We start from the raw sequence: 18096 nt of genomic DNA on the forward strand, positions 1-18096 counted from the left end.
AAGGGATGATGGGAAAGTCATAGTTAGATGAAGTTGATGAGATCCTCAAAAAGAGAGATGAGAGGTTTAAAGAAAAGGCAAAGGATGAGGTGCTGTCCTGAGAAGGTGGAAGCAAGAATTTGCAAGAATAGAAAGATACGGAAAGGTATAGTGAATGGTGTTAATGTAAACTTGATTTACCTATATTTTCTTTCTTTTTCTTGAGTTAAGAACAATTGTCTTAATTTCTTTGGATTACTATTTCTTTCTGTTTTTTGGCATTTTGCATATTGATTACCCTGAAAGGGATTAGCCTGATGAATATATATATTTGTGAATACATTACAGTGGATTTTATTATTATGTTTTATGACTGGATAATATAGATAATGTTCCTAAATCATTGGCTCTATGCATCTCTCTCTCCTTTGGCTAGAAACACATTATAGTGTCTGGATTATAGTAGACTAACTATCCCTAGTCTGACACTTTCCAGATTCAACTGTTGGGGGAGCTACCAGCTTCTCCACTTAAACTCCAACTTCTGAAACAGAATAATTCAATCAGTAATGGAGCAATAAGTGAATTGCTTACGAAAATGCACACTACTGGGAAATTTCCCATTGTTACCTCTGTCTATAATTATATGCATCCATTTAACTAAACTGAATTACTGGAACATAGAGATAACACCTTTATTTCTCTACAGACCTCTTACATCCATTTCTCCAGTCAACTTAAATCTTTCTTGGCCTCCCTCCCATCTAAGTATATCCTGCACTCACAGGAAGCATCTATCTGCAAAGCAATGGTTGCAGAGCGCCCTCTACTGGTCAGGGAAAACAACAACAAAATCACTTCCTACAAAAAAGCCTCCAGTTGAAAAGCGGCAGATTCTTTTTGTGTTCGTTTTTCAAAACATATTTCAGCCTTCGGTAATGAAGTTTATGGTCTCCAAAATCAGGAATAGATTTGAAGCATTTAGAAGCATTCATTATCAACTAACAATAATCAGCCCTTTCTGTAATCCAGGCAAGCCACATTTCTTAGTTTTAAACTGATAGCAACCAAGTAGTACCATGAGATTAAGAAATCCCAGTGTATTGTCTTAACTGTATTATTGATCTGGCTGGTAAACTAAACTGACAATTTTCCAGGGAATCCTGTAAATATTTCAGGTCATAAGACTATCATAAACAGTTTCTGAAACTTGGAGGATTTTGTTAAACAAATTTACAGTGTGATGCTATTTTAGTTCTTGGAATAAACTGGGTTTCCTGCTGGGAATGCCCAAATTAAAGCTCTAATGGCCCAAATGGACATTTAACCCTCAGTATATTTCTACTTATTCAATAGAAATTTCTTCTTCTAAAATTGCTATTTTAAATCAAGTGGGGGAGTAGATAGTACAACAGTTGTATTAGGCATACCTATAGCAAACAGGTGGCAGACGTGCACAAGATTTTAAAAGGATATTAGTTTGGGCCTTCACCTTTGATCCATATTTTCGTAAGGATTTATTACTATAGAAAAAAGTCTACTTTTACATTCTTGTGTAGGTTACAATTAGGTACTCTGGCTTATTCTGTAGTGAAGCTAATTATGGATTGTCTTTCTAGTAGAGATCTGCCATGCACCCTAATCTCTTTCCTACATTAAACCTCCTGCTTTTGCTTTGTCTTCATATTTACAATATATTTTGATTTTGAGAACATTTTTGCTCATTTTAATGGTGTGTTAAGTTTCATTTTGTGTTTTTGTATTTTTTACGTAAGTCATTTGGAATTATTGTAGAGGAATGGATATAAATAAATCACAGCCGGATCAATAATATAGTTAAGGCAAAACACTTGGATTTGTGTAATTTGTGTCTCATGGTACAACTTGGTTGCTCTCAGTTTAAAACCAAGAAATTTGGCTTGTCTGAATTGTGGAAAGGGCTCATTATTGTTAGTTGATAATAAATGCTTCTAAATGCTTCAAATCTATTCTTGATTTTGGAGACCATAAACCTTTAATGTACAGGCTGAATATTATTGAAGGCTATGGTATTTGGAATTTTTTTTTTTTTTACTAATGTACACATTGCAGTTGATTAAACCATGAACGGATGCAATGAAGTCATAATTTACCTCTCAATTATGTTTTGTAATTCAGGGGCCAGGTTTAATCCCAAGTGTTTGCTTACAGCCTGCTGCAAATACAGTATAACCTTCTAGTTTTTTGTTTAACATGTCTGTTTGAATTGGCTAGAGATTTAATTCCAAAAAGGAAATCCACTGGAGTTTTTATGGATTTTGTAATGCGTTTGGTGGGTACTATTTATGTTTAGCAGTATGTGTGTGGGGAAACGTAGATAAGGAGGTCATTTCGACAAACCCAAGATCTTGCTCTTGAGATGGCTTAAATGTAAAAGATAATTCGTTTTTTCTTCTCATGTTTCATGGCTCACGTTAAATTAAGGTAAACTAGTTTCCATTTGCAAAAAATTCAGAAAAGTAAAACACCATTTCCCCAAATAATGTCCCATAAGGAAAACCGTGAAATAACGTTGAATAATGCTGTCAGTGACGGGAGATTTTTAAAAAAAAGCATAATCGTATCCCAGCTACTTAGAAGAAAATTCCACTGATATCAATAGGGATATTTCTTGGGATAAACTCCCAAGAAAGCGAGTTTAGGAACAATAAACCGTCCTCTCCCCTTTGCTAGTTGGAACAAGCCGAAATCCTCTGTTGCAAAGTAATTTCCTCCTTCCGTTCCATACAGCGCAGGCGTAAACCCTCCCTCTTCCCTCGGGGAGCAGCCATAATCGAAGGGTTAACGAGAGGGGGCGTGGCTTTCAGAAGATTCCTGGAATCTGACCCCCTCCCTTCCCCCTTGTTCGGCACTGTAGTCTACCCTCCGGTCCAAACACCATGCTGGTCAGGTGGACTGAATCCACAAATGAGGTTTCACTAATTTCCCACGTGCTTTCCCAGCGGTACCTGGCAGTCGTATTGGCCAATGACAAGGCAGGGTGGGTGCAGGGGAGGTTGGGTCTTTGCGTTGATGTTGGAGGGAGGTGGCAGAAGGCGGAATTACTGGGCATGTAGCGGGCGGTTTGGGGCGGTGCTTTTTTTGACGGGACTGTGGAGCGGCAGTTCCTCTCTCATGCCACGGGTGGCCATTCAGCAGTCTTTAGCTTTGGGATGGGGTGGCGAAGTCTCGTGGCCAAAGAGCAGAGCGAGTCGCGTGTCCAGATGTGAAATTTAGCATTCAGACGACGGTGGACTGATGCCTTCCATGCCAAGGTATCCTTTCCAGGGGCTACGATTGCCTAGCCTGATCTTGTACAGTGCCCCTGCCTCTCTTAAGCGGGCCGCGTGACAATTTCAATTTCTCGATATTGTTGAAACTGCAATCCTTTGCTTATTTAAAGTAATATGTAGCGTTTGCTTTTGCATAAATATGCAGAATTACATCGTCAAGGCTGCTTAGGATACTCCTTGAATTTGTCCCCAAGACCTCCTTGCCCCTAAGGGAACAGCTTTCCTATTCTGGTTAGGGCAGGATCAGCACCACAACCAAATCTCCCTACCGAAACAAATCTGACTATTCTCTTTATAGCAATTGCCTATATATAAAATGCCTGCCTGCCTGCCTGCCTGCCTGCCTGCCTGCCTGCCTGCCTGCCTGCCTGCCTGCCTGCCTGCCTATCATGCCAAACCACCTATACACACACACACACACACAAAATGCCAAACCTATTTTTCCATATCTTTCTGAGGCATAAGTTCTCTTGAAACAATCACTAAAAAAGGGAAGCAAGGGTGGTGCTTTCCAGCTGTTCAGACAGGCAACTTCTGGAGATTATATAGCAATAGGCACAAAATGGAATTTTAAATTAAATTCATATTCTTCTAAAAGCATATTTGACATTTTTCCATCTACTTAGCTGAACAGATGATAAGAATGAAAGATGTGAAACAGAGTTTCTTTATATAAGTCAGTGATGCTGAATAGTTTTTTCCAAAAGTAAAACAGCTGCACAGCCTTTCCTGAAGCCATAATTTGTTTGGTGTACAAGTGCTATGAACTTGTATATGTGTTACATTGAGAGGTGTAAAGAGGATCTTATGTCACCTTCAGTGCTATGTTGTTCAGACTCAAGACCTATTGGGAAAAAATGCAGTATTGCAACTTCCATTGTTCACTTTCTGAATGATAAAAGCTAAAAGCTTCACTCACACATTCATACAACTGTTCAAAACCCAACTCAGACCCCAACTCCTAGCCAGGCTACAATTGATCTCCAGGACAATTTTGGAGCAAGAGGCAGGCCCTCATAGAAAGCTTGAATTATGTGATGGTTCCACAGGACTATACTTCCCAAACACTTTTATAATTTTCATCAAGGCTTAGCATTTTTCTCGCATCTCTTGTACTCTTCCACTAGAATACCATTGCCTCATCCAGTTCACATGGAAACTGTCTGTTCCTCTGATAACCATTTTCTGATCTAGGAATTATCTTTTGGTTATGTCTTTTAATTCTTCTGATATTTTTCCACATGGTGCATAAGCTGAAATCTTCCTCAATAACCCTTTCACCTCCAGGCTTGCTTTTAGTGGGTCTCAGGTAGTTTATCTTTTTTTTCATTCACACAAATAAATTGAGTAAAATTCCAAATGATAATTGATTATGTGCCATTGAGTCAGTGTTGACTCCTAGCAACCTGTAATGGTATGTGGGAATGACCTAGAGAGTTGAGGGGAAGAGATGCCGCCGAGGGTATGATCAGATAAAATCGTCAGGAGCGCACAGCTAAATAACAGGTAGAGAAAGAAAGTTAGAAAGGAACCTAACTTATCAGGCTGTAAAAAGAGAAGGTAGGAGATTTGTATTTTCAGGCTTGCAAGATTCTGTTCATGTAGCCTTACGGTACAGTAGAATTAGCTCATCTTGTGTTCCCTGTCTGGTCTACCTGGGAGGCTGACACAACCATACAAATGGACCTCCTCCAGGATGGACCTGTCTTCCTTATTTTACCATGTATTTTCCCATCTTCAGTATATTTTCAGATGTCTTTGTAATACTGTTTCTTGTCTCTTCTAGCAGCTCTGAAATTCTTTGTCAGGTTTCTTCCTGAGATTCTTGTTTTTCTTGGCTTTGGCTTCTCTTCTCTTTTTGACAGTTTCCACTGTTCGTTCTGATATCCATCTTGCTTCTGTTTCTTGATATTCGGCAGTCTCTTTTCACATTCATCCTTACATCATTACTGTTTTCATTCCACAGTTTCTGTGGTTTCTAATCAGTGATGTTCAGGACTTTAAAGCAATTCCTGATGTTCTCCTTGAAAATAATGGGTATTGCTCAAGATCATATTGTGGAAACTAGTTGGCTTTATTATTCTGCTTTAGCTTGCCTTGAAACTTATACAGGAGTAGTGACCTGTTCCACAGTCAGCCCCCGACCACATCTTTGCTATTATAACTGAGTCTTCACCTCCTTGTACCAATAATAAAATCAGTTTGATTTCTGTGTCCTCTGTCTGGTGATGACCATGTATATAGGCATCATTTTGTTTCTTTGAAGAATGTGTTAGCAATGAAGGAGTCATTGGATTGGCAGAAACTGATAAGTCGTTCTCCTGCTTCATCTTTGTTTACTAGGCCACGTAGTCTATATTTTCCTTCTTAGTGTTTTCAACTTTGGCATTCCAGTCTCCAACCACAAGCAGCACATCTTGCTTACATGTTCTGTTAATTTCAAGTTGAACTTATCAACTGTTTATTCTTCTGCATCAGTGGTAGGAGCATAAACTTGGATAACCATCATATTAAAGGGTTGTCTATAAATCTGAATGCTGTTATTTGGTCACTGACTGCACTGTACCCAAGTACTGTGTTTGCTGTATCCTTCCTGACTATGAAAGAAAGCATACTGAACTGAAGTATACTTATTTCTGAGTAAAAAAATGTTTTATGATTGGACAAGAGATCAAAGAACAAAAATAAATTACTCTAGCTTAAATGAGGGCAAATTAAGTGCCCTCTCTGTATGTTGGCTTTCAACTCCTAGAATTTCTACCCAACACAGTTCAGCACATTGGAAGGTATCTGGCTGAGGAAGGTTGGTTTAGAATATCTATTCTCTTCACAATATAAGACAAATAGCATCTTCAAGAGACATAATTTGAAAAAAACATAGGAGGACAGCTTACTGCTCCTTCCTTAACAACACAGTTTTTAATCCGTTTTTCCAACTGACTTGTTTGGCCCTTAGACTGAGAATCTTTTCCATACTCTGTTACAGATTTCATAATATTTCTGTATTATATGAATCAATAAATTATTATGTTTTTAACTTACATATTGTCATTAAAGTAGGAGCTGACATTGGGGAACAAACATAATGCAAATTAGAAACCTCATGCCCTTCAAATGCCTACAAGTATGAATAAAGCTTATTAATCTAAATAGACAGTATGTGGATTCATTGCAAAAAATTGAATTTGTGATACATATTTTTTTTATTTTCTCTAATTTTCTAGTACCTTCTTTGCAAAGTAGAGTTCCTATTGGATAATAAGTGAAGAGTAATAGTACAAACATTTTGTTTCTTCCCAGTTGTACTAGGGATCTCTGTGACATCTCTCCATTGGCATGAAGTGCATAGTTACAGGGGGCAATGTGAAAGGTGAGCTGTGAACAACAATTTTATTTATTTATTTTAGAAATTTATAAGGCTACCTAATTCTACAACAACTCCAGGCAGCGTACAATACAAACAATCATACAGTACCATTAAAACAAACAAAAGAAGCCCATCCAATGCCATAAGAAAAGCAACCATAAAAAGACAAACATACAGGACCCACCACCCACTCTAACCCAAGACCTGGGGCAAGAACCAGGTTTTCAGAGTTCTTTTGAACATGGCCAGAGTAGGGGTCAAACATATCTTGGCGGGATGGTGTTCCAAAAGCCGAGTGCTGTGACAGAGAAAGTGTGGCTCCTGGGGCCCATCAGGTGACACTGCTTACGGATGGGACCTGGAGCATGATCATTTGGGCTCAGTAGAAGCCACAGAAGACAGATGGTCTTTTAAATATCTAGGCCCTATGCCATGAAGGGTTTTATAGATAATAACCAGCATCTTGAATTGCAACCAGAAGCCTTCTGTAACCAGTACAGTTCATGAAGCAAAAGTGTTACATGAGTCTGATGAGATACAACTATAATTGCTCATGCTGCCACATTCTGGACCAGCCGCAACTTCTGAGTAGCTTTCAAGGTTAACCTTATGTAGAGTGCATTGCAGTGGTCCAAAGATGAGTTGACCAAAGTGTGAGCGACTCTCTGAAGGGCCTCCTGGTCCACATAAGGACACAATTGGCACATAAGATGGATTTGCATAAAGGCCTTCTTAGTGTCAGCTGCCACTTGCTCCTTGAGTCCAATTTTGTGAGTCCAAGAAGACCCCTACATTTTGTGTAAGGGGTGTTAATTTCTGATGTGGTCTGGCCTTTCCCAAAAAGGAGTATAGGTAGAGTGAACACACTCCTGAAGGAGCTTTCTTATCAGTAAAACAACAGTATTTAACTACAGGATAGAGAGACTAAGAATAAATGGAGTATTAGAGAGAAAGGATCGTCCTGTTCATTTTTAATAAAATTGCCAATATTGGAATGCTTTTATTTAACTCTATTGGGTGACAGCAGTCACACTGTGTATTATTCTGGTCAGAGTTCACCTCAAAAGATCCACTGTATAGCTGGAGCAGAAAAAAAGAATCAGAATGCCTCCAGTAACAGCTGCTGGGGAATACTGGTGTAAAGTTGCTGTTAATAGTTAATTAGGAGGAGGAGGAAGTTGTGGTAGATAGTCTCAGCCTACACAGATTCCTAGCTAGTGTAAGAAACAGCATCTCACATTATGTGAGACTTCAACTTATCCAGTCCTTTATGTTCTTCTGTCCCTTTTGCAGCCCTGGGGAAGGCGATACATGCTCTCTCCCGGATTGGAGATGAAATCTACATTGAACCATTACAGGAAGGGGTAAGATGAGATCTAGGAGATATTTGTGTGGGCTTGGAGAACTTTTAAATGAATGTTATGTAAGTGGAAGGATATGTTTCAACGAAAAATTAATGCACTTCTTTAAAAAAGTTAAATGTAAAATGTTATGGGAAAACTGAGTTAAGGAATTTAGTTCATTTGCCAGTCTGATGCAGAAATATTATATAAAAACTTGCAATATATTATAAAGGATAGGACAAGATACAATGGAAACCTGCTGTGCTGAGGCTGTTAATATATGCAATGTATATATTGAATACAAATCTCAAAACTGTTCATTAGGGGCATATCCCCTAGGTGGCCAAATGTGAAGAAATTATTTTGGGGGAAGAACAATAGAATCCTGGTAAACACTGACATGACCAAAGCAGGGCTGCAATATAGTCTGAATTGTTGTGTCTCTGTAGCTCAATTGTCAGCAGTTTTGACTGTACCAGGAGCTGCCTGATAATTCAGGTTTGCTTCATGTTTGGACCAGTTATGCTGAATCTTTACAAGGCATGTAGTGACTGACCAGGAAGGGGATCATGTAGATACCTGAAAAAAAATAGCAACCTCAGGGTGCTGCACTGTAGCAAAAGGCAAGTTTCACTGTTGGGAATGTAAAGAAAGGAATGCATAATAAAATTGCCAATATTGGAATGCTTTTATTTAACTATGTTGGGTGACAGCAGTCACACTGTGTATTATTCTGGTCAGAGTTCACCTCAAAAGATCCACTGTATAGCTGGAGCAGAAAAAAAGAATCAGAATGTCTCCAGTAACAGCTGCTGGGGAATGCTGGTGTAAAGTTGCTCTTTCCTCTATGGTTTGCCTGTGGGAGGCCCATAGACGCTAGCTGGGATAATTGAATGGTGGACCTGATCTGATCAAGCATCCCTCTCTTAGTTGCTTGGTGTTCGAAACCTAAGAGAAAGCTAAGGGCTGGAGGGATGGGGAGACAATTCCTGTGCTACTGTTATTTCCTGTTTTACCTTCCCAGTTGTCTTTGCGTGCAATAAACACATCTCGCTCTGCCTATGCCTGCTTCCTGTTCACCTCACTCTTCTTCCAGCGCTACCAGCCTGGGGAATCCGGATCAGACCCAGATGTGGGTGCTTTCCGATGCAAAGTGCTCATGAAGGTGAGGTGCTCCTGAGAGCTGCAGAAAGTGTGCAGCCTCTCCTCAGAACTCAAGTAAATATTCCCCCTCTGGGTTCTTGTGGCCTCTGGACCTCTTTGCAGTCACTGGCATGGATGGAAGTGTGTTGTTTCATACTGCAGGTAGTAGCAGAAAATTAGCATGTCACTGAACTGCTGAGTTAAACCATTCTTCTGGTGCTGTTTTTGTGTACAGAAAAACATTCTTTTATGCCATTTTCCATCAGCAATATGAAGTAGTATAATCCGGTCACATTTTTGCCATCTCATATACTGTTTGTCAGCCTTCTCTAATCTGACTCACTCTAGATTTTTTGGGAAAGCTGCTCTGATAGTTCCCAGGTGGCCTGGCAGTTCCAGTGCCTATCTGGAGAGCACCAGGTTGGGGAAATCTGATGTAGATGCAGTGATGTGGCTATTTCCAGGATGTTCTCCCTTCTGCCAGCAGGTTTCTTCCATTACAGGGTCTATGGATTGAGACAGTCCCCTGATATCCTGAAGTGCACCTTGATTCCACAAATTCAGAGGGCCAGAAGGGAGGCTAGTGGCCACAGAGTTAAGCAGTGATTATTGCTTCAGTGTAGTATACCAGTCTCCTGCCTTTTCTCCAGGTGGTTCAAGGTCAAGCAGATCAAGAGCAAGCAAACTGGATGTTTTGGATGACACTCCCAGCATCGCTGCACTGGGCATTGTAGCTGGAGCTGGGAGTTCTCCAAAACATCTAAAGGGCACAGGCTGCCTCTCCCTCGTATGGGTAATTCTCCCTTTTCTTCCCACAGTTAGATGCAAAGATAGTTTGTGAGTTCACTAACTTGCTAACACGGTTACTGAATTAACAGTTTTCTGAATTCATACAAGACATTGAATAATAAACCAGTCAAATGAGCTGGGTTTGTTTAAGGCACTAAAGCCACGCATAAAACTAACCAAGGTTAAAACTATTCCAGCTTAGGAGGTTGTGCAGATCCAGCTGTTCAGTCTGTGACTGACCTCCTTAAGTGAACCTGGCCTGTGAGTGGCCCACTGAGTTTACAAGCTATCTTGGGGTTTGAACTTGAATCTTCCCCATCCTAATTTGGCATTCAAGCATTACACAGAATGTGGCACTCTCGGTGGCTTTCACTTGTTCAAGAACAATCTCACGCCCTTGTGCCTTGCAGTCTTTCCTAGCTGTATTCCGCTCACTCCCTGCCCTGGAGAAGACGGTGGAGAAATGTCTCTTGTCACTGAATCCCCGGATGAACCGGTTCCGTGTGCAGCTGCACTGCAAATACGGTGAGCGCTGGGGAAGAGCCCTGCTTGTATGTGAAAGGGGTTAACTTTAGGCAGTAGAAAGGGGGTGCAGCAAGACTTAGACCCAGTGGTCATTTGAATGGAGGAATGATCACCCATGGTTCAGGAATCTTACAGCTTATTGATACCTAAGTGGGAGAGTGGGATCCAAGAGTGGTTCAAATGAATTTGGAAAAGGAAGTACAGTCAAGAGGGAAGAATCTATTGAAAGTCAGTTGTAAAAGCCACAGGCCTGTACCACTTTTTAACTGGAGTAGTAAAGGGCTGCAAAGAGCCTGAAACTCTGTACGAATGAAGAGATCAGAGTTTGTTCACTTGCGGAAGGCTAAGGAAATGAAAAATGGGTATCTGATGCCTTCAGGTGCCAGGAATAGAACGTCCAGCCCCAGTGCCAGCAAATTCCTGCAGAGAAATTGGTTGGGTCATTAGTTTGGTTTTTTTTTTCCTCTCATCCATAAGAAGCATAACATAGAGAGAAAGAGTGAACGTAGCTACACACAGTTAGCACTTGCTGATACATACTCTGCTATCCCTATCTCCCTGCTTTCAGTGCTTCAGCGGTACAGTCAGAAGAAGCATATCCAGTTCTTCTCAGCCATTCCCATAAGTTGTACTTCAAGGGCTTATCATCTCTGGGCCTCTCCTCAGAATATGATTGGGGGTGGGGGGTGCCACATCTTACAAAGTAGACAGCCACAAGACAGGACTACCACAAATAGTCATGCTGCCTCTCCACATGATGTCACTTGCATGGAATAATCTTAAACTCTGAATCAGGCTTGCAAGTTTCCTGCCAACATGTAATTTACTAATGAATGATATCAGGTTCCCGTTGATGAATTCAGCCTATCCTCGCTAGCGCTTTTTTGTATCTTACTGCATTTTAGTGACAACGTTTTCTTTGAAATCCATAGCATAAGAGTGTAATCTTATGGGGCAGAAAAAATATCAGGCCAATAATCTGAGTCAGATATTCTTCACCCTCAGAGGGGGAAACTGAAATTCTGACGTCTCCTTTCTCTATTCCTGCAGACATGACTGCAGTTCTTATTTCTCTGAGATTGGTTCTTCAGCTTTGGAGGGCAAAGAAAGGGGGTGAATGTGAACAGGCCTTCAGACACCTTCTCTTCTCCTTCCACACACACCCTTCCCTCCCGATTTTTTCCCCTGGTCCTGGAACTGATGTATAACTGACTTCCCATTATTTGCAGTGGGAAGATCAAATAAAAGATGGTTTCCTGGGATGTGGGGGGTAAGAGAAATCCAATCAGGGAACTGGATTTAAATGCCTCTTTTTTACCTCAGCAGAATGTTGGATGTTTTAGAGTTCTTTGCAATAGCTTTCACTAACAGGAATCAATTTATATTCAAACCATATATTTGAAGGTTGTTATGAACAGGAACAAACTTCTCGCTTTCACATGTACAGTATACTTTTTCAGTGTACTGTAAGTGCTTCTGTGGTTTCATTTATCAGTTTACTTTAGTTGATGGGAAAAAAGGACGGTATCTCACACATACAAGAAGCAAGAGTAGTCTGTGCTTGTGAAGGTCATTCTTCCATATGGTAGCAGTGATATACTCAGCAGCCTCCAAATTATATGATCTGAAGATGTCCCTTATTCTGCAATATTTCAATTATGCCTTGTTTAGGAAAAGTGATTTTGTAAAAGTATACTGTTGATGATACTATCTATTACTACGTTCTGTGCAAATACAGCAGATGGTCTCTGATGCAGCCACTAAAATAAAAAAATATTAAAGCATTTCTACCTAAAAGTTTGGAACACTTGAGCCTTTTTGCCAAAATCTTGCAAGATTTCAGGTTGGGAGCATCTGAAATCTTATGAGATTTGGTGATAGCTATCTGTATCTCTTTATTTCTGTATATCTATATTGTGGAATCATTTGTATGCTATCGGAAAGGATCTATGTGTGTTGTTGTGCTCAAGGTACAGTTATGGTGAACTGGTGAAGGGGGGAGGGAGTGTGTGTGGATGACAATCTGGGCCTGGAAGCTAAGCAGCATCATGGATAGGAAATTATCACAGAATGCCTGGGCTACAGGCTAGATGGGGACATTGAAAAAATTGCAAAAGAAGTCAGTAGTAAACTTACTTCTCTATTGATTCTAAGAAACCTGCGTGGTCATGTCTACAAAGTCACCAGAAGTTGAGCTCAAATAAAAGGAGAGTTTAGCTTTCGTGATCTGCATAAATCTGAGGAGTCGTCTCGCCCCAGTTACTTCAGCCCGCCCCACTCGGTCCAGCAGAAGGGGCATGTTGCGGACCCCACCAGTCAAGGAATTTTGACTGGTGGGGTCTAGGCAGAGGGCCTTTTCTGCTGTGGCCCCCACCCTATGGAACAATCTGCCTCCCGAGGTCCGGTGTGCCCCCACTCTCATGTCCTTCAGGAAAGGGGTGAAATCCTGGCTGTGCCAGAAGGCCTGGGGGCTGGATGGGGGCTTGCACCAGTGGAGGTGGCTTGTGGAGTGATTGACCTTGCCCCCCCTCCCCCCGTCATCTTGAATGTTTTTAGTATTTATGTACAGGGTTTGTTTTTTATACTTGATTTTTAATGGATTAATTTATTTTAACTATTTATGGGATATTTTTAATTGTTGATGGAGTTTTTGATTTTAACTGTGAGCCGCCCAGAGTCACCCGTTGGGGGGAAATGGGCATCATAAAAATGTAATAATAAATAAAATAAATAAATAAAAATAAAGGAAACAGTTGTGTATGGATGGCTTGTGAATTGGATCTAACCTGAAAGAAGCATGAACTGTCTTAACAGTGCTATCTTTAATGAATGCATAGAAAAGTATTTTGCTTTTTAATAAGCACATATCTCATCAAAAGCTTTTACTTTTCCCCTCACAAGTTTCACTCTTTTCTCTCTCTCTCTCTCTCTCTCTCCCTCTCCCCCTCCCCCTCCCCCTCCCTCCCTCCCTCTCATATTCACTGCAGGGGTTGTCAAGACTCATGATTTGTCATTCCAGGAATGTGAATTGTTACAGGCTGTCTTTGACAAAAGACAATATGCCCATCTGCTGCGTGCCCCTCCCAGGTGGGATTATGATGTGATTGAGAGGGATTGCAAGGCAGGGGGATGGGAGGCTATTATGGTTTAGTTGCATCTGTAGGAATGGCAATGGCAATACAACACATGCATGTGTTGTATGCGTCCTTCGCACAGGGAATCCCACTGTCCATAGGCTGTTCCTACTCATCTGTTCAGCAGGCAAGGCTGCTATGCTGTCAGCATGGCGTAATTTACAAATGTTGAAATGGGTGGGAGGATGTTTTGGGAATTATACATTCCCCCCCCCCCCAGTTGAGCTACTGAGTATGAGAATATGTTATGTGAACAAATGATGGGAAGAAAGTGATGAATGCTTTGTGTAAGACAGTGCTGCCATCCAAGTTAAATTGCTAAGACAATAAGTACTAAGTACAGAAGGGAACTGGGGATGTTCAGCCATGAAATTTTCCCTCTCCTACTCAGCCTTTTCCTGCCTCTCCTCCATCCAATTCAGGCTGTTAGCAGATGCTGTGGTTCATTTCCCACTGACCCTGGCTGAGGTGACTCTGGGTGCCAGCCCTGCTGGGAAGGTGACTCTCCGCAGTTACCTGGAAGAAGAGACAGGTGAGCTGCCCACCAGGCCGTGCTTCCAACTCACCCCCCAAAGCTCCAAAGGCAAGGCTTCCTTAGCCTCCCTTGAGAAACTATTCTGTGGCTAGCACGTTTCAGCCTAAGGGTTTCTTCCTAGCATTGTGGCTGTAAATACCTTGAATAGACTATCTTCATCAGTCCGCATCTGTCTTTTTTATTGTGCTTCCTCATGGAAAATTGTATGGAATGGAGACAAGTGGTTGTATGAAGAGATGTTTTCTGATCCATCTCTGTGTGACAGAGCCAAGTCGGATGATGGTGACAGAGATGTGTCTGAGTGAGGAGGAGTTCCAGGCCTTCCACATCAAGCAAGAAACACAAATCACTTTCTGCCTTAAGGAATTCCGGGTGAGAATGCACCCAGCTCCCTGCCTGCTTTAGGATGGGTAGAGTTTGTTCTTTCCAACCTGCTTCATCACTTTTCTCTCCCTCTTCCCCATTTTTAGGGTTTTTTGAGTTTTGCTGAGTCCTCAAATCTTTCCCTTGATATCCACTTTGACATACCTGGCAGGTAGGACTTAAGGAACTTACTAAGCAAAAGCAGCTTAATGATCAAACAGAGCTTCCATCTACAGTGGCAGCAGGCCACTTTAGAGTACGGTGTTGAATAACACTTGCTGGAAGGCATCAGTAGTGTTTCACAGTATTGCTTTGCGGGTTTCCAGAAAGGCTTCTCAGAGACCCTAGTCTGATCTAACCATCCTGCTTATATTCTTAAAAAAAAAAGCAGTCTTTGTAAGCATCGGTGAACTTATTTTCTATTCTGCTTCACCAGAGGCATTGGTATCTTGGCCTGGTCAGCTTGGACATGTTTCCATTCTTGTTGATTTTTCTTTGATTTCCTTCCAGTTGAAATACATATGCCCACCCTTCCTATTTTTATCTTCACAGGCCAGCTATCTTTACTGTGGAGGATCCTGTGCTGGAACTGCAGCTGGTCCTGGCCACACTTTCTGAATCAGAAAGCCGTTTGCCAGCCTGGTAAGAAATATTCTACCTCCTGTGCTAAACCTTCTTGGCACAGACAGAGAGAAAACAAGTTGCTGGAAGAGAACAAAGCATTTAACAGGGCCTCCATCTCTCCTTGGCATACAGGAAGGTAGCATCACTTTCAAATGGGCAATTTTGTTGCCTTTCAGCTGAGCTGTTTGCCATTCTCCAGTCTTGATGCACTACCATCTTAGTGGGTATCCATGGGTGCTTTAGTTACTTTTGGAATAGTTTAGTATTTTGGCTTTAAATTGTTCTCTGCTAGTCAGCAAGCTGTATCAAATCCTTGGTGTTTGGGATGAGGACTTAATTGATTGGATAAGAACTTAACCATGTGTCCCCAAGGAAGGAAGGAAGGCTTCCCCTATGATTAACAGGGTGCCTTCTCCAAGAAAGGAAGCTAGGGCTCCGTAGCTAACACGCCTGTCCCCATTTGTCTCTTCCAGCACTCACAAGCCAGTTGCCCCAGCCTGTGACTTCACCAATGATGACATTGATGCCTACATGGTAGCCATGGAAACCACATGCGATGGAGTGGAACCATCTCCCAGCCCTACTTTCCACACAAGATGTTCCAGGTCTGAGACCGGGGAGTCAGAGAGTGAAAATGAGGATACCGTCCTTGGCACACCACCACAGAAGAGGGTAGGTGGAGCAAGCTTGTGCATGCTCAGGGCATGAAAGCATAGTGGAGGGTGTCAGGCATTGGCCTGGAGAATCTCCTGACCATCCATATTCAAGGATGGGAGAAGCAGGAGCATGGATACACATACTTTTCAGTATAGGAAGGTGTGACTGTTGCAGCACTTATGGCATCTACCCACACTGCCCCTTTTGCATGTACTAGTGACTACTGTAGTGTATGACACATCACTTAGTTCAGAAGCAGGGAAGAAGCTTCTAAAAAAGTCATATTGGGGCAGTGTCTTGGTGATGCCGCTGAAATGGGTGGGGTGGGGATTTCAAGGGAGAATTTCTTGGAGAAAAGATCAGTCCTGTTAAGTTGATCGTAACTGTTACTGAAAGCAACGGAATAGCAGGATCCACTTAGCACGCTGAGCCAAAGTGCATATGACCTCTGCAGTGGTGATCACAGGGGCACCTGCACCGGGAACTGCCTACCATAACTTCCTGGACCACTTATGCATTCTTTACATCCAACCATTGTGGTTTGTAAAACATGATCTAGGGTTATGTATGCATGGATCCACTATTGTGTCATTCAATAATTTGTGGCTAAACTGACTGTACTTTACTGCGATCTGTGTACCAGCTTAATTACTTATAATTATTTCCATCCCTTGCAGTCCGTCTTAACTTATGACAAACTTCTTCAGTTGGAACTGAGCCATTATTTACTAAATTTTAATGGCAGCAGCCAGGTTTTGTTAATCATTCTATTGCAAAATCAGGGATTTTTTAAAAGTCATTTGAAAAGGGTGTGGTGTATGGCGTGCCAGAGAGAGGGGTGTGGTGAAAAATACACATTTGGGAGCAGCTTTGGAATGATTGGGAGGAACAGGGAAAGACAGCAAGCATTCAACCTAAAGGTACGGCAAACTTTATTCTGAACGTCATCTATGTCTTTTCTTCAAGCATTTCTAGAGAAAACTTTTGTGTGCTTTTTAAATTCTCTCCTGTTGTCAGTTCCTGATGAGGAAAGACTCAAGAATGCGTGTACCTTTTCAGATTTCTTTCTCCCCAACTGTATTTTCTTTTGCAGTTTCGTTCCTTATTCTTTGGATCAGTTCTAAGCCAGTCCCAGGCGGGGACTCATTCCTTTTCCAGCCAAGAGGTACTTGCGGAGGACAGCGAGGGAGATTCGTGAGCTCATCTTGATTGCTATGCACGCAGCACACCTCTAAATTGAAAGGAGTCTTTGGCAGGTTAGACTCCTAATCCAACCCACCCCAGCGGAATACTTTCTGACCAGAGACAGCTCTTCGTTGGCATTTTTTAGTAAATGAACTGAGTATCATGGAACTAGTATCTCCAGTGTAGAACTCTAATAGAACCATCATCACACCCCAGCCTTCATTTTCTTTGGAAAAGCAGAAATGTAGGAGACATTTCTGGCTTTGGGTTTGCAGCTAATGCAGAGCTCCAACACATTCATTTTGTAACAAATATAGTGTTTTGATGGTAATGTATATTGTTGCTGTAATACAGACCAACCTTGTAAGTTTCCTTTAGAGTCTTCCACTGTTTGGAGCCAACTTTCCTCTCATTCCCTGTAATTAACATGTTTTATTGCCAAACCTCTCATTAGTTGGAAGGCATCTGGGAATGGAAAGTGAAATTAGGAGGAGAAAAAACTAGGATGGTCCTAAAACTGCCATTATTCAGTAAATATAGAAGGTGGGAAAGGACTGGGCCTGATCCCTTGTTACTTCCTCTTGGTTTCTCCAGTTAGTCAATGTAGCCTTGAAGTTAAAGGCCAAAGCCACTTTTAATTGAAGGACTTGTCTTGTATAGTGCTTCCGAAGAGCAGGCATGTTGCCAAAAAAAAAAAACACCCTAGAATTACTTATTTTAGACAGAGAAGTGATTGAAGCAACAGTTCTAATCAAAGGATTGCCTCTACAGAGGACATAACAGGGAATACTGTCCAAAGTTCCATCATGTACTTCTCCATAGAAGGCCTTATCAAGTCAAATATGGAATGACCAAGATTTGTCTGGCTTCTCTGCCCTTCTAAGAAGTATCTTGTTACTACTTTTCCCAACAAGTGATGACGGTACAAGACTCAACAACCCTCCAGAGCTGCTATATTAAAGTATGCTACAACCGGATTCTGACTTCATTGCTACAATTTTCTCAGTTGCTTGTACATTTTCCCAGATTAGTCCATTTGTACACTTCATGGTACAGGGCAGGTGCTATCCTCTTCAAACTCATGGGCTCCCCAGCCTTAAAGGAGAAGGGGAGGGAGTATTCTCTCTGAAAGTGGGAAGCA

The 18096-nt window shown here is 41.5% G+C and overlaps 1 protein-coding gene across 3 annotated transcripts in view; it reads left to right on the forward strand.

Moving 5' to 3' along the window:
• The window catches only part of RAD9A (RAD9 checkpoint clamp component A), a 40277-nt gene extending 22345 nt beyond the window's left edge, over positions 1-17932 (forward strand). The window contains exons 1-12 of one of the 3 annotated variants that reach the window (XM_007425133.4): positions 3039-3272; positions 6591-6660; positions 7951-8021; positions 9025-9165; positions 10343-10457; positions 13445-13544; positions 14014-14123; positions 14392-14498; positions 14597-14661; positions 15042-15131; positions 15587-15785; positions 16864-17932. In XM_007425133.4, the coding sequence (XP_007425195.1) occupies positions 6627-6660; positions 7951-8021; positions 9025-9165; positions 10343-10457; positions 13445-13544; positions 14014-14123; positions 14392-14498; positions 14597-14661; positions 15042-15131; positions 15587-15785; positions 16864-16968 (1137 nt within the window). In that variant the 5' untranslated portion in view covers positions 3039-3272; positions 6591-6626 and the 3' untranslated portion in view covers positions 16969-17932. Of the gene's footprint in view, positions 1-3038; positions 3273-6590; positions 6661-7950; positions 8022-9024; positions 9166-10342; positions 10458-13444; positions 13545-14013; positions 14124-14391; positions 14499-14596; positions 14662-15041; positions 15132-15586; positions 15786-16863 lie in introns of those variants that run through there. The other 2 variants (XM_015887547.3, XM_088146294.1) reach the window with 2 other exon arrangements.
• The last annotated feature ends 164 nt before the right edge of the window (positions 17933-18096 follow it).

Source organism: Python bivittatus, unplaced genomic scaffold, assembly GCF_059951505.1.
Source record: "Python bivittatus isolate LINGU-HERP-01145 unplaced genomic scaffold, Pbiv_v1 ctg000480_np1212, whole genome shotgun sequence".
NCBI classification, from domain to species: Eukaryota; Metazoa; Chordata; class Lepidosauria; order Squamata; family Pythonidae; genus Python; species Python bivittatus.